The 12,991-nt window shown below is 44.2% G+C and overlaps 1 protein-coding gene across 2 annotated transcripts; it reads left to right on the top strand.

Moving 5' to 3' along the window:
• The first annotated feature begins 902 nt into the window (after positions 1-902).
• On the top strand, positions 903-12,600 carry LOC119230150 (macrophage-stimulating protein receptor-like). Of its 2 annotated transcripts, XM_037491175.2 has the most exons (22): positions 903-921; positions 2,101-2,238; positions 2,883-4,175; positions 5,498-5,674; positions 5,876-5,995; positions 6,482-6,652; positions 7,330-7,496; positions 7,750-7,879; positions 7,996-8,132; positions 8,267-8,443; positions 8,550-8,649; positions 8,831-9,058; positions 9,199-9,345; positions 9,430-9,592; positions 9,687-9,776; positions 9,974-10,183; positions 10,267-10,347; positions 10,441-10,622; positions 10,724-10,833; positions 11,100-11,265; positions 11,351-11,487; positions 11,625-12,600. In XM_037491175.2, the coding sequence occupies exons 3-22, from the start codon at positions 2,967-2,969 to the stop codon at positions 11,854-11,856; spliced, it is 4,134 nt and encodes a 1,377-aa protein (XP_037347072.2). In that variant the 5' UTR covers positions 903-921; positions 2,101-2,238; positions 2,883-2,966; the 3' UTR covers positions 11,857-12,600. The 2 variants fall into 2 exon arrangements, with proteins under 2 accessions (XP_037347072.2, XP_037347074.2); XM_037491177.2 differs by lacking the exon at positions 9,687-9,776.
• The last annotated feature ends 391 nt before the right edge of the window (positions 12,601-12,991 follow it).

Below are 12,991 nucleotides of genomic sequence, written 5' to 3'. Positions count from 1 at the left end.
GCCACCAGGGGGCGACTCGGGACCGTTGAGAAGAGCGCTTTGTCATCGGAGGTATTAGTAACAATGGAAGATTTTGAGAGTGAAACCTTAAGTAAAGTTAAAGTCAGTAGGTTTATTTTCCATTGTGGAAACGTTTTGTAGGTCTAAATATAAATGGATGAATTCTCATTTAGCTGTAAAAAAGACCCCCCAAACTTATTAGATAAGTATACAGATTTAGTCTTGTATAACAACTTGTATTTTGCGTATTGTTCTGTCCCTTGAATGTCTCATCGTGCGCGATGATGAGTGAGTCAGTTTGACACTTGGAGAGCTTTATCACATTCATCTGCTGAATTCATCTAACTGAACGTTTATTAGTCCTCTCCTTAAATCTGAGTTTAAAACATATTGCGTTCAGCATCAGCTAAAAATAACACTATTTCCATTTAAATGGATTTTTAAATGTTGTAGGTGTACTTTTAAGAGAATATACTGAGCTAAGGAGTGATAGGAAATGATTCATCATTACGTATTGAGGCAGTAATTATGACAAACCTCAAATGGAACCTGAAATCTTAAAACACACTATTCAAAAGCTCTCTCACGTTTTGAAACATTCAGAGAATTTATTTTGGTAGATACTAATGCTTAAGAACATAATACTCATAATACATGGCCCATTAATTGCACTGGTAATGTTGGTTTTCTCCCTGGATGTGAGGGACACAGGGACAGACTGTGTGCCGCTGCTGTTTTAAAAAAAAAACAATTTGTTTGTTTTCTCTGGTGATTTAGGGCAATGAATGTGGCTCCTACTGACCTTTGGATTCAGTAGTAGATGTTTAACCTGTTGATCTGCTTCTTTTTTTTTTTTTTTTTACCAATTAAAACATTTGGCGATGACGAATAGCCTCGTGTTTTATGTTACAGCCAACATGGGTGAGTTTGTTTACTTTGTCCTTTTCTGTCAATATTCTTTTTCATCCGTTAAGGTCACACAGCTGACGCGATATGAGGCGGACTAGAAAGGGGGGGCGCTTCGTCTCGGAGGTTCCGGGCCGGACTATATTTGAAGAGTAACTTCATTTCATCACCTGAAAGCAATGCACTTGTTGGCAACAACCTCACAGGCGTAGCCAGACTGCTTTCACATGTTGAGAAAGTTTTTCCAACAAATCGACCCAGTTACGACGGAGTGGGAAAGCATTTGGTGATGTGAGTTCACTCTTGGGAAGGGAACAAGAGGATCATTTTGAGGAGTTGAGATTTCGCAACCGCCTGAAACTTCCTTGTTGCGGGCGCGGCTTGACGAGAGAGACTTTAGTCAAGTGCGCCTGAATGACAAAAAGGGTTTCCGGTCTTCATTTTTCAAAATAAATCTTAAATCTTTCTCTAAACACAACACATCTACAACAAATTGTAGAGTTTAAAGGAATTATAAATTAAAATCGGTTGCTATACAAAACACGAGAAATACAAATAATGAAAGTGTTCTTATGGAATAAGGGAGTATATGGATAATCTAAACAAATTTACTCAAACTTATGCTATATACTACTCTATTAGCTCACAGTTCTGCTTAAATGTAAGAACGTTTACATAAAGTTACTGAATTTAATCTTATTACTTGAACTTAATTTTGTGATGATCTGCATGATCACTGTGTTTAAATGTTACAGCATAAGCATAATGGCTCTTATTTATAGCAAGTTGTAAATTGGCTTACTACTGAAATTGCACTTTCTTGTTCTTCTGGGTTTGTACCCTTATGGTTAAAATGCACTTATCGTAAGTCGCTTGGGATAAATTGTCAGCTAAATGACATGAAAGGTAAAAGCCTATTTATTGTTGCAAAAAAATGATAAAATATCATAGCCAATCTAACCATCTGCTTGTATTATCAACAAATTATGTTTGTAATACAAAATATAAAAAATAATTGTGCTTTAAATTTTAATGGATGCAATTTCTTTAGAATGCTATTGCCATAATCACACTATCAATATAAGGACTTCGTCCTGGTGCGCTTTTATTTTGAAGACGGGCGTTAGATTTTTTTTGTTAAATCTGTAGACCAGTAGTAGTTTATACCAAAGCCTGCATGTCATTTATTGCCAGGGTAAACTCGGTGCCAGCGGGACTCAGGTGGTGTGAAGTAAGAAGCTGCTGCGGGTCATTGAATGGACCTTCACTAACAGCTAATTTATCTCTTAAATAATTCACATTTGGAGACATTCAGCCCCCTGCCAAAGTGAGGTAAGAAGATTTATTTTTAAATAGCTTACATTTGTTTAGGAGGGTGTCCGGGGGAGCTATTTGTCAACGTGAATGAGTGACTGAGGACACTTTCACATAATTCACAGCTCATCACCTACTTTGAACCATACACTTAAATAACTTATTATTCATATAAATGATCCTGATTGGTTATTTTGACTCCGTGGCTCAGCGGAGGCTCACTGCTTTGAACATTTTGAAACGGTGGTCGATTCCACATGTGTGTATTCAAATTCTGACAGATGATAATAACATTTGCATAAATGAGTAACCATGAATTGCGTCATTTTTAATTAGGCTAAGCTGTTGCTCTGTTTACTCAGTGTATAGTTCTGGAGGCCTCAACATTTCGTTAGTTACTCAACATGTTGCAGCAAGTCATGTCTTGCCCTCAGTATATTTTATCCCAACCCTACCAACTAGTTATTTTTTTTGGCTTCTTCAGCTCAATACGTCTCTCAGCCATGTTGGGTCCAGCTTCTCTCCGTGTCCCAGGCTCCTTTTCTCAGTTCAAACAAACCGTATCCACTCGAAAGAAATGGATCCCTGTTGAATGTGAGATTCAAATGTTCCGGCTCCGTGTCTGTTAAATCTCATCATTCCGTCTGTGTTCTCCCTCGCAGGGCTCCCGCCGCCTCTCCAGAATGCTCGCTTTGAGGAAAATATCTCGCAGGTGATACTCGATCGCGGTGGGCCGTGACGTGGAGATGGTCACTTGTGCCGCCTTGCTGACACTGTGCATATGGATACAAACGCAAACAGCCTCGGGACAGCACTCATGTGTTCCTCCTCCAAAGAGGCTGCCGGATTTCACCGTAAAATACTCCCTCCCTCACTTCCAGACGGACAAACCCATACAGAACATAGCGTTGAACCTGGACGACAGTCGGTCGGACGTGTATGTTGCGTGTCAGAACGTAATTGAGGCAGTCAACTATGATATGGAAAAAATCTGGCAGGTTAAAACCGGACCTGTTGGCAGTCCCGACTGCGAAACCTGTGGGTTGTGCAGCACAGCAATAGATTCTGAGGACCCCGTGGACACGGACAACGAGGTTCTGCTCTTGGATCGCTCTGCGTTTCCCTCTCCCTACTTGTACGTTTGCGGGAGTACTCAACATGGGATTTGTCACTTCATTGACACCGGCTCTCCGCGGCCCGAGCCCGTCTGTTTATACAAAACGGGGGAGCAAAACTCCCCGACCAGCTGTCCGGACTGTCTGGCCAGCCCCCTCGGCACCAAAGTCACCGTCGTCGACGACGGAGCCACAACGTTCTTCTTCGTCGCAGCTTCTGTCGATGGCCGAGTGGCACAGAGGTACCCGAGGAGGTCGATATCGGTAGTGAGGCCACTGGCAACTGAGGATGGGTTTTACTTGGTCACGAACGGCCTGACGGTGCTCCCCGGTCTGCAGGACTCTTACAAGATTGATTACATCTACAGCTTCTCCACCAAGGAGTTCGTCTACTTCCTGTCGCTGCAGAGAGAAAACCCTCTCAGGAACAACTCGGCTTTTCAGACTCGCCTTGGACGACTGCCGATACACACTCCGGAGGTGTGGATGTACAGAGAGTTGGTCCTGGACTGTCGCTACGAACCAAAGCGCAGGAGGAGACAAAGCGATAAGTTCAAAGACATCGTGTACAATGGGCTACAGGCGGCCCACTTTGGTCGCAGCGGGCAGGACTTTGCAAAGGAGCTGAGGGTGAAAGAGGCCGAGGACATTCTCTATGGGGTGTTCGCAGAAGTGAACGTGCACGGTGAAGCTAAAAAAAGCTCAGCCCTGTGTGCCTTCCCTCTGACTGAAGTAAACCTGGCCATAGAAACAGGTGTGGAGGTCTGCTGCAAGTCGGGAAAAGAGCAGCTTTCGAGAGGTCTCTGTCACTTCCAGCCCTGCGAGAGCTGCCCACATGAAGTGAGTAACTCTTGTTTTTGTCTTTACTTTTTCGGGCCAGACTGTCGTCACAGCAGAGAAACGGGTCCTCCTACGCCCAGACAGGAAGTGACCTATTCTGATACACGCTGTGTAATTAAGCCACTAGCGATTGAAACAATGCAGTTTATCATTAAGCACACAGTTTCATATCATCCTATTGAGCAATAAGCCGTTCTTGACTACCGGACTAGTCGGTGCCTCCGGGCCGCGGCAACTCCGGTGAAGGTGTGTGAGAGGCCACATCAGACAACTGGGAGGGGCGGATGAGTCAGCGGCCTGACCTGAACGTTGCCACACCGTTTCTCTGCTCTCTTAAGTTTCAGTATTTCTGTGTTGTGTTTAAAGTACAGAGAGATTTGATTTGATGAATTCGATTCTTAGGCTTGCTACAATTTTCAACGAGTCATCGGTAAACTCTACTTTGTGGAGAGAATTGTTGCACTACAAAGACGGTCTGGTGGTTTGAATCTAAACCTAAAACAAAATGCAGGGTTCAATCTCTAAACACTCTAAATGGTACATTCGGTTGTCGTGCTCGACAGAACGATGAAGGTGTGGTCTTCTCCTTCTTTGTGGAGTTCAAACTGTGTCCTTTGAGCTCTCGCAGCCATGTGTACTGGAACGTGTGCCAAGAAACACAAGTTATAAATCCTGCTGATAAAAGGGTGGAATTCCAAGGGGGAGGGACGACGCAAGACAGCCGGGCTTCCACGCTAATGTGAGGAGGAAATTGGTTTAATATTGAAGAAATAAGGGGGAGAGAGGAAAGAATCTTCAACTTAATCTATGAATGAAAAAGTCATTAACTTGCCCAAAAAGCTGAAATACAATAAAATAACGTGGATACCACGTGTGTTCAGGCTTCAGATGCAGAAATACTACAACCGAAAAGGTGAAATGACGTGAATGTGGAGCATGGGAAGCAAACAGGGGGGGGGGGGGGGGCATGCTGGGGCAGGTCAGCTAAACGGCTTGGCAGTGGAATGTGTAACACAACGTCGTTGTTAATACTTTTTTATCACGCAAAGTAACGCATGGCCGACCAAGCATCCACACACAGTCATGTCATGGACCTGTTTCACGTTGTCCGAAAGTGTGGAAAGTCCAGTTTCGGTATCTGTCACCAAGATCAACATATGGCGCCCGGAGCCCCTGCCGCTTTATGACCGTGCTCCTCTAACAGCTTGTTACTGTATGACTGGAGGCGAGGCTATATAGTACTCCATTCCCAGAAGGAGACTCCTGCTGACAGGGAGAGATACTCATGTGTGTGTGTGTGTGTGTTTCTCCTGCTTGCACAGGGCTCTGAAGGTGGTGACACCTGCAGTGCCAAACCCACTCTCGTGTCAAAGGCTTACTACAGAGTAGACGTCTTCAACAGGCAGATGAGTGACGTCCTTTTCACTTCTATCCTGGTCACCACTGTTGGAAATCACACGCTCGGTCACTTTGGTACCTCGGATGGCCGCATTCTGCAGGTAGCAGCATAAAATAGTCATTAAGGAGTGCACTTCTTCAGTTTATGTACGTGTATTATACCGTGTTTCTTTTTCAGTTGTCATAATAAACATGGCTACACATAAAACTGTTATTGTTGAACTACATGAGCCAGAGGCATGTGTATACTGAGAATCTGAGAAATGAAATTCCTTGACATTGCTCTGTTTTGTCTGGTTCAGGTCATTCTTTCTCTGTACGGGCCCGTTGTTTTTGCCAATTACTCACTTGGAGAGGATCCAGTGTCCAGGACAGCAGATGTGTACTCAAACGAGTCCCTTCTCTTCGTAGTGGGAAATAAGGTACAATTCTGATTGACTTTTCAAGGGATCTACAGCTTTTAATATTACAGTCCAACATTTTGATTGTAGTGTGTCTTCATGGGAATCAAAATGGTCAAATACAAAAGGCAAACACACACACACACACACACTCAGGTCAACTACAATATGTATTCATTAATTGGTTAGACAGAATAAAAAAGCTATTGGTCAGGGCTGTCAGAACAATGTGTTCCACAAACCACTCGCTATTTTGACACCAGTACCAAAAGAACACAGAAGCATCCTAAGGTTACGTTTAAAGTACAAAAAGCACAGCATCCATAATCCGCTGGAGGACACACAATAAATTCTATTCTCCATTTAGGCCAAATGACTCAAATGTTTTCAAAGTATTAATACCCAATTTTTGGGTTTGACTCGAATGAGAGGATCCATCTTTCCCGCTTATTGACTGTTTTTCTCCATCACATTGGCCTAATGCACCGTCTTCTGTCCTTCATCTAGATGTTCAGGGTGCCCTCTGCAGGACCAGGGTGTGCACATTTCATGACGTGCTCCATGTGTTTGACGGCTCCACGCTTCATGAACTGTGGCTGGTGTGCGGGACTCTGCTCGAGGCGGCACGAGTGCAGCACTGGGTGGAACAAAGACTCCTGTGCACCTGTCATAACGGAGGTAGGCGTGCCGCTGTGTGTAGCTGATCACGGCACGACGTTTATAACACAACGGCCATCGTTGCAGCTGTGGCCTAAATTTATAGCTATTTTATCTTGACCGTACAAATCTGCTCTCACCCAGGTGTGCAAAATGATCATAAATTGGAGGCGAGTAGCCAATAGTTTGTCTCGCTCCTTCACGCTGTATAATGGCAGGTGTGCAAACACTCTGCTAGAATTGGAGGGATGCTATTGAAACGCAGTCAGTAAACCATCCAGAAGATGAAAGCACACAATACTATCAAAGAGCTTTATAGTTTTAATTTGTACCTGTGGATTGTTTGTGTTTATTCAGTCAAAATCTATCAAACTTATAATAATTCAAAATGTTGTATGTTCCTTCAAATGAAAAAGCAAGTTTTCTTACATTGGGCAAACATTTTGTAGACTGTAAAAATAAAATGTTCTACCTTTAAAAAATTAGAAAGAAATGGTGAATTATTCCAGAAATTCATAGCTACTGACAACGAAAAATAACAAATTTATATAAATTAACAAAAATGCCTGCGCCTTTCTTTTTTACGGGAGGATTTTTTCAAATATTGCTTCCTGCGTGAGGCCCTGTGAGTCACAACAGGACCAATTGGATTGTGCTGCTGCTTTCTCTGAATGAAACCCCTTTTTTTCCCTCTGCAGTTTTTCCCCAAAACAACACCTGCTGGTGCTGAGACAGAAGTGACCCTGTGTGGCTGGGAGTTCCGGTCTCCTGTGCCACCCGCCATCATCAGCGGCAAGACCCACACCGTCACAGTGGGCTCTGGGACCGTGTGCAGCGTGCTGCCCAAAAAGAGCAGTAGCCAAGTGTGAGTTGCTGTCCTCAGCATTTGTGTCGGAGGGACCAGTACTATGTCGTGGAGTCCCATGTCTAGTTTTGGGATGCTTGTTGATTTGTTAGAATGTTTCGAATTGTGAATTATGGCTTCTTAGTCTCAACCGAAAATAGCCATTTTCTTCTTCTTTCTAATTGCAACATTTTCTGCTGTTGATTTCTGTCTGAGTTGCTGTTGGATTATATCTTCCTACTGAATTCATAAATGCATAAATTCTTTAATGCAGTCTAGTATGCAAGATTCAGGAAAACACTCCAAACCAGGACCTCAACATCAGTCTGGAAGTCCACGAGGGGGAGGCTGCGGGCCGCTACTCAATCGAAGGAATCTCACAGATTCCTGGCTTCTCTTTTGTGGTGAGAATGGCAACATCGATGTGATTTTAGTTTTAAACCCAAACGTGAGTTCTTTGAATGGTCTTTATTTATGTAAATGATCAGTGTGATGTAACATTTCGCCTCTATCCAACCAGGAGCCGATCATCACAGCGCTCCGGCCTGAACGTGGGCCTGCGTTTGGAGGAACGAGGGTTACACTGACAGGAAGATCTCTGGATTCTGGGACGCAGAGAGACGTCTTCTTTGGGAACAAGAAGTGCACCATCCAAAGGTGAGCAAAGATAGAAGAGTTTATCTCATGCCAGCACGTAACTAACGCTCTACGAGGAATTTGTTTCGCCTCTTTTTCCAAAGAAGGAATTTGTGCACGTTTTGGATTTTGAATTGATCTCTTTTCTTTTTCAGTGTTCGCAAAGAAAACGGGCTTTCTTCGATTGTCTGCCTTACAGCAGCTTCAGTCAATGTTGGAGAGGTGCCTGTGACAATCGTCATTGACAACTTTAATGTGACAACCACCAAGAAGTTCTCCTTCAAGAAAGACCCTGTTATAACCGCCGTTTATCCTAACTGCAGCTTCCAAAGGTTAGAATACCGATCCCAGTCTTATGTCCAAATTAAATGGACTCTAAAAGAACCCGTCGTTGCTTGAACACACAATAACGTATCGCTCATACGTTTTGTTATCCAGTGGCTCCAAGCTGGTGGTCGAGGGTCAGAATCTTGACTCTGCCCACGTAACTGTGGTTGAGTACACATCCAAAAGTCCCAACATACAATCCCTTCGACGAGTAAGTAACGCTTTGGTTTTATTCTCGTGTCATACAGTATAAAGAGTACATCAATTGTTAAGTATTTCAGCAATGAGTAGCCAATCATTTTCATTCTTTTAGTGTTAAACTCTATGTATTTACTGTACACAAACTGCTGTTGTGAACAATAGCAACACATAACGGGCGTATTTCACTTTAGATCTGCAGCGGCACAAGTCATGGAACATATTTGGAGTGCTGGGCACCGACCTTTCCAGAAAAACTGCCTGAAGAAAAGTCCGACACAGGAATCATTTCTATTTACATGGATGGGAATAACCTTTGGAAGAAGGTTATGGACTACCACCCTGATGCCAAAATCATTCCTTTCGAAAACGATGACAAGGAATTAACGTTGAAACCCGGGATGACGGAAGTTTCACTGCATGTAAGTTATGTACACACTCTGCGATTAAGCATTTCCCCCCCCCCAAAATCTATTTCTATTACAAGTTTTGTCGTATTCAAACCTCAGTGGCGAAACGATTCATATCTGTGCGTTCTCCTCTTTGTTCACACCTCCATCAGCATAGCAAACTGAACACAGTGAGCTCATGCATGACGATCGCGATGACCATCGGGGGAGTGAACTGCAACGCCATCGTCCTGTCCAACGAGGTGACCTGCAGGATCCCCAAAGGCCTGGTTATTCCTAGGGAGGGACTCCCTGTCGAGGTGGGTCAGGGTCGGCTCTTGGGTCCCAGCGACCTTGTGCTCGTCTCCAATGTACTGTGCTCGTCGTCTCTTGCGCCGCTGTAGGTGCGGGTGAACGGGGAGGTTCACGCCGTGGGCACAGTCGTCAACGACAACGGCAACAACAACACCGTCATCGCGGGGATCGTGGTGGGCGTCATCGCCGCGTCAGCGCTAGGTGCTGCCGTTGCGTTAGTTGTGATGATCCACCTGAGGAAGAAAAAGAGAGGTAAGGAAATTCTGAAAACTACAACAATTGGGATGATGCTCTAATTCCTCAACTGTTTACCTTTAACCCGACACATTCGTGTGTATCCTTTTAGCCAACGTAGAGAACCGTTTGTCAACAATGCTTTCACGCAACCGAATTGGCAGCGGCCATGATATCTCTCCGACAGGGGACTACAGACGAGGTCAAACATCCAAATTCATTATCCATTTTACTAAAACTTTAAATCATTAATCAGCAGCTACCGACTAACCTACCGGTTCAACGTGAGCTTTTTCCACTGTAAGCGAAGATTGCATCCCGTGATGTGGCTTATTTTCAGTATAAGTAACAAGTGATGCACTTCATAATATGGTTGTGTGTTCATCTTGTGTGCTGCAGTGGATCTGTCCAGTCAAACATCAGGTTCAGGAGGAAGGGCATTCCAAGGTTTATTGTATGCTGCAAGCAATGACCATCTGTCCATTCCTTTAATAACGAGGGACAATATCTCAATGGTCAGTCTGAGCTCGGAACTTCTTGAAGAAGTCAAAGATGTTCTGATCCCAGCTGAGATGCTTCGACTTGAGGATAGCCAGATAATTGGCAAAGGTAAGGCTCTCGTCTTATGTGTTTGTTTTTTTGTTTTTTTGCTTCCTTTGAATATACAATAACCAGATTTTCTCCTTTGGCAGGCCACTTTGGTACAGTTTATCATGGATACCTGATAGACAGCAATAAGCAAGAGACCCACTGCGCTGTGAAGTCACTGAACAGTATGTCAATAGCTTTTTGGAATGAAATTAATCAGCATCCAATGAGCGGGGCATTTGTTTTAATCTGCACAACCATCTGTGTCGTATGAACAGGGATCACAGATTTGAGGGAGGTGGACCAGTTCCTCAGAGAGGGCATCATCATGAAAGGTTTCCACCACCCCAACATTCTGTCTCTGCTGGGAATCCTGCTGCCCAAAGAAGGGCTCCCTCTGGTGGTTCTGCCGTATATGAAGCACGGAGATGTGCGTCACTTCATCCGCTCTGAGAAAAGGGTAAATTGTGCAATAAAGCTTTCTGGATATTTTTTTTGCAAATACGTTTTTTTTGTGTGGACATACTTCAGAATGGGTGTTGATAAGTTCCTCCCTCACAGAACCCAACAGTGAAAGACTTGATTGGCTTCGGGCTCCAAGTTGCCACGGGGATGGAATATCTAGCACAGAAAAAATTTGTCCACAGAGACCTGGCAGCACGTAACTGCATGTGAGTGTGAATCATACGCTGATTACAGGCCTGTGACATGAGGAAAAGCTTTGTCACACCAGTATGTGACGCATCATACAGATATTTATAGTTTTTGGAAATAACTGTATCAACATAATGTAGTATTTTTACATTTCTTTACATTACATTTTAGGAAGAACATCTTTTTGGCTGTCTCAGAGAGAGAGATGTGTCTTCACGATATGTGTCATCTTAACAGCAAGTGGCTGAGGGAGAAGTTTTCTTCACGTGCCTTTTCTTTTCAGGCTCGATGAAACCTTCACAGCGAAGGTGGCCGACTTCGGCATGGCGAGGGACATCTACGACAAGGAGTACTATAGCATTCAAGATCACAAGCAGGTAAAGCTGCCAGTGAAGTGGATGGCCATCGAAAGCTTGCAAACACAAAAGTTCACCATCAAGTCGGATGTGGTGAGTGTTCTTCATCCAGTCTTCTGAAACATACTTCCTTACGTCCAGACCCATGTCTACAATATATTGCATTTCTGTTTCCCAGTGGTCGTACGGCATCTTATTGTGGGAGCTCTTGACCAGAGGGGCCAGTCCGTATCCAAGCGTGGACCCTTACGACATCACACACTACTTGTTGAAGGGACGCCGGCTTCCCCAGCCGCAGTTTTGCCCCAACACACTGTAAGAATCACAACAACCGTATCTCAATGAAATGATGAATGATTTTGAAGCTCACAATGGCATCCACTGCACCACCTGCTTGCACATTCACTCACTGACTGCTCATTTACTCATTGACACATTTCTCCATTCCACAGCTACTCTGTAATGCTGACCTGTTGGGACCCGGAGCCCGAGTGCAGACCGAGCTTCAGCAGCCTGGTAACCGAAGTGCACCAAATCCTGTCCAGTCTGGTAGGAGAGCACTACATCAATCTGAAGGTTACCTACGTCAACTTGGACCAGCCACGGGCCTACCCGTCCCTCACTGGGTCTGCAGATGAGGCTGAGGCCTCAGACTCGGACACAGACGGTGCTGCTGCCAGCTGAGGATGCAAACCTGCACACGTAACTGATTGAAAAGACACTCTAGGTACGACAAACTTGTTTTTCGCAGCTGAGACCAAGCCGCGGCTGGAAATGTTCCCATCCTTGCTACTGCGTTTTATTTGTATCAAAATGGAGTGTGATGAAATGAATGTGAGGTGTGCATTTGTTTTCAGACTTTTAGAATAGGATGTTCTTGTAGATACAATAGACAGTTTGACTGTTAAACACGATCAATTTCATCAATTTCAATGTCAACTTTCTGTTTTATTACACAATTCTCCTGCTATTTGGGGAGATCATAAAAATAATCTCTTCATAGAGGAAATAGAATGAGTACCTAATACAAAGAACATGTACACGTGAAAGCGTCCCACGGGATGACAATTCACTCGATGTTCTCACATTTATAGCCATTGATAATTTGCCAAAAGCCTTCTTCCTTAATTAAACACGCTTCAATCGCTGCTGCAGTGCAGTCTGCCTACTGCAGCCGGCTCAACACAACCAGGACCACTACAATGTATTTATTCAACCAAACCAACACAGCATAACATTCTGTCCACAATGTGTCCTCTGTTTCCTTCATGTTATTACAATGATCTTCACAGCAAATGAAACAATCTATTAGGATTGAGAATTTTGGCACTGATTTGTCAATGTTCGAACTGACAATGTGTTTTTTTTAAAAATGATGTTGACCAACAACCTTTCTACCCCTGGTAATAAAATTGGTTCATCACTGCATTCTCTCGCTGATGTTTTTTGCTCAAGCGTGATCTCCTGCAGGTCAGGAATCAGGAAACGCTGATTGCGTAATATGTCAGACATTCATGGAATTTGACTTGGCGGTTGGTGCATGACGGCAGACTTCCTGAGGTCCACCACCATCTCCACTGTCTTCAGGGCGTTGAGCACCACGTCACCAGGTGGCCAATGAGGGTGGTTTTCATCCGCAAACTTCAGGAGCTTTGACGGACTGGTGACTGGAGGTGCAGCAGAGACGGGATGATGGTGTTGAAGGCAAGAGCTGAAGTCCGCAAACAGGATCCTGGCGTAGGTTCCTGGAGGGTCCAGATGCTGGAGGACGAAGGTGAAGGGGGTCCAGGAGGGGGTCGGTGAGGGTCTTCAGGTGGGA

Source organism: Pungitius pungitius, chromosome 8 (genome assembly GCF_949316345.1).
Source record: "Pungitius pungitius chromosome 8, fPunPun2.1, whole genome shotgun sequence".
Taxonomy (NCBI): domain Eukaryota; kingdom Metazoa; phylum Chordata; class Actinopteri; order Perciformes; family Gasterosteidae; genus Pungitius; species Pungitius pungitius.
The sequence above is the reverse complement of the archived record's forward strand: the minus strand, read 5'-3'. Positions and strand labels throughout refer to the sequence as shown.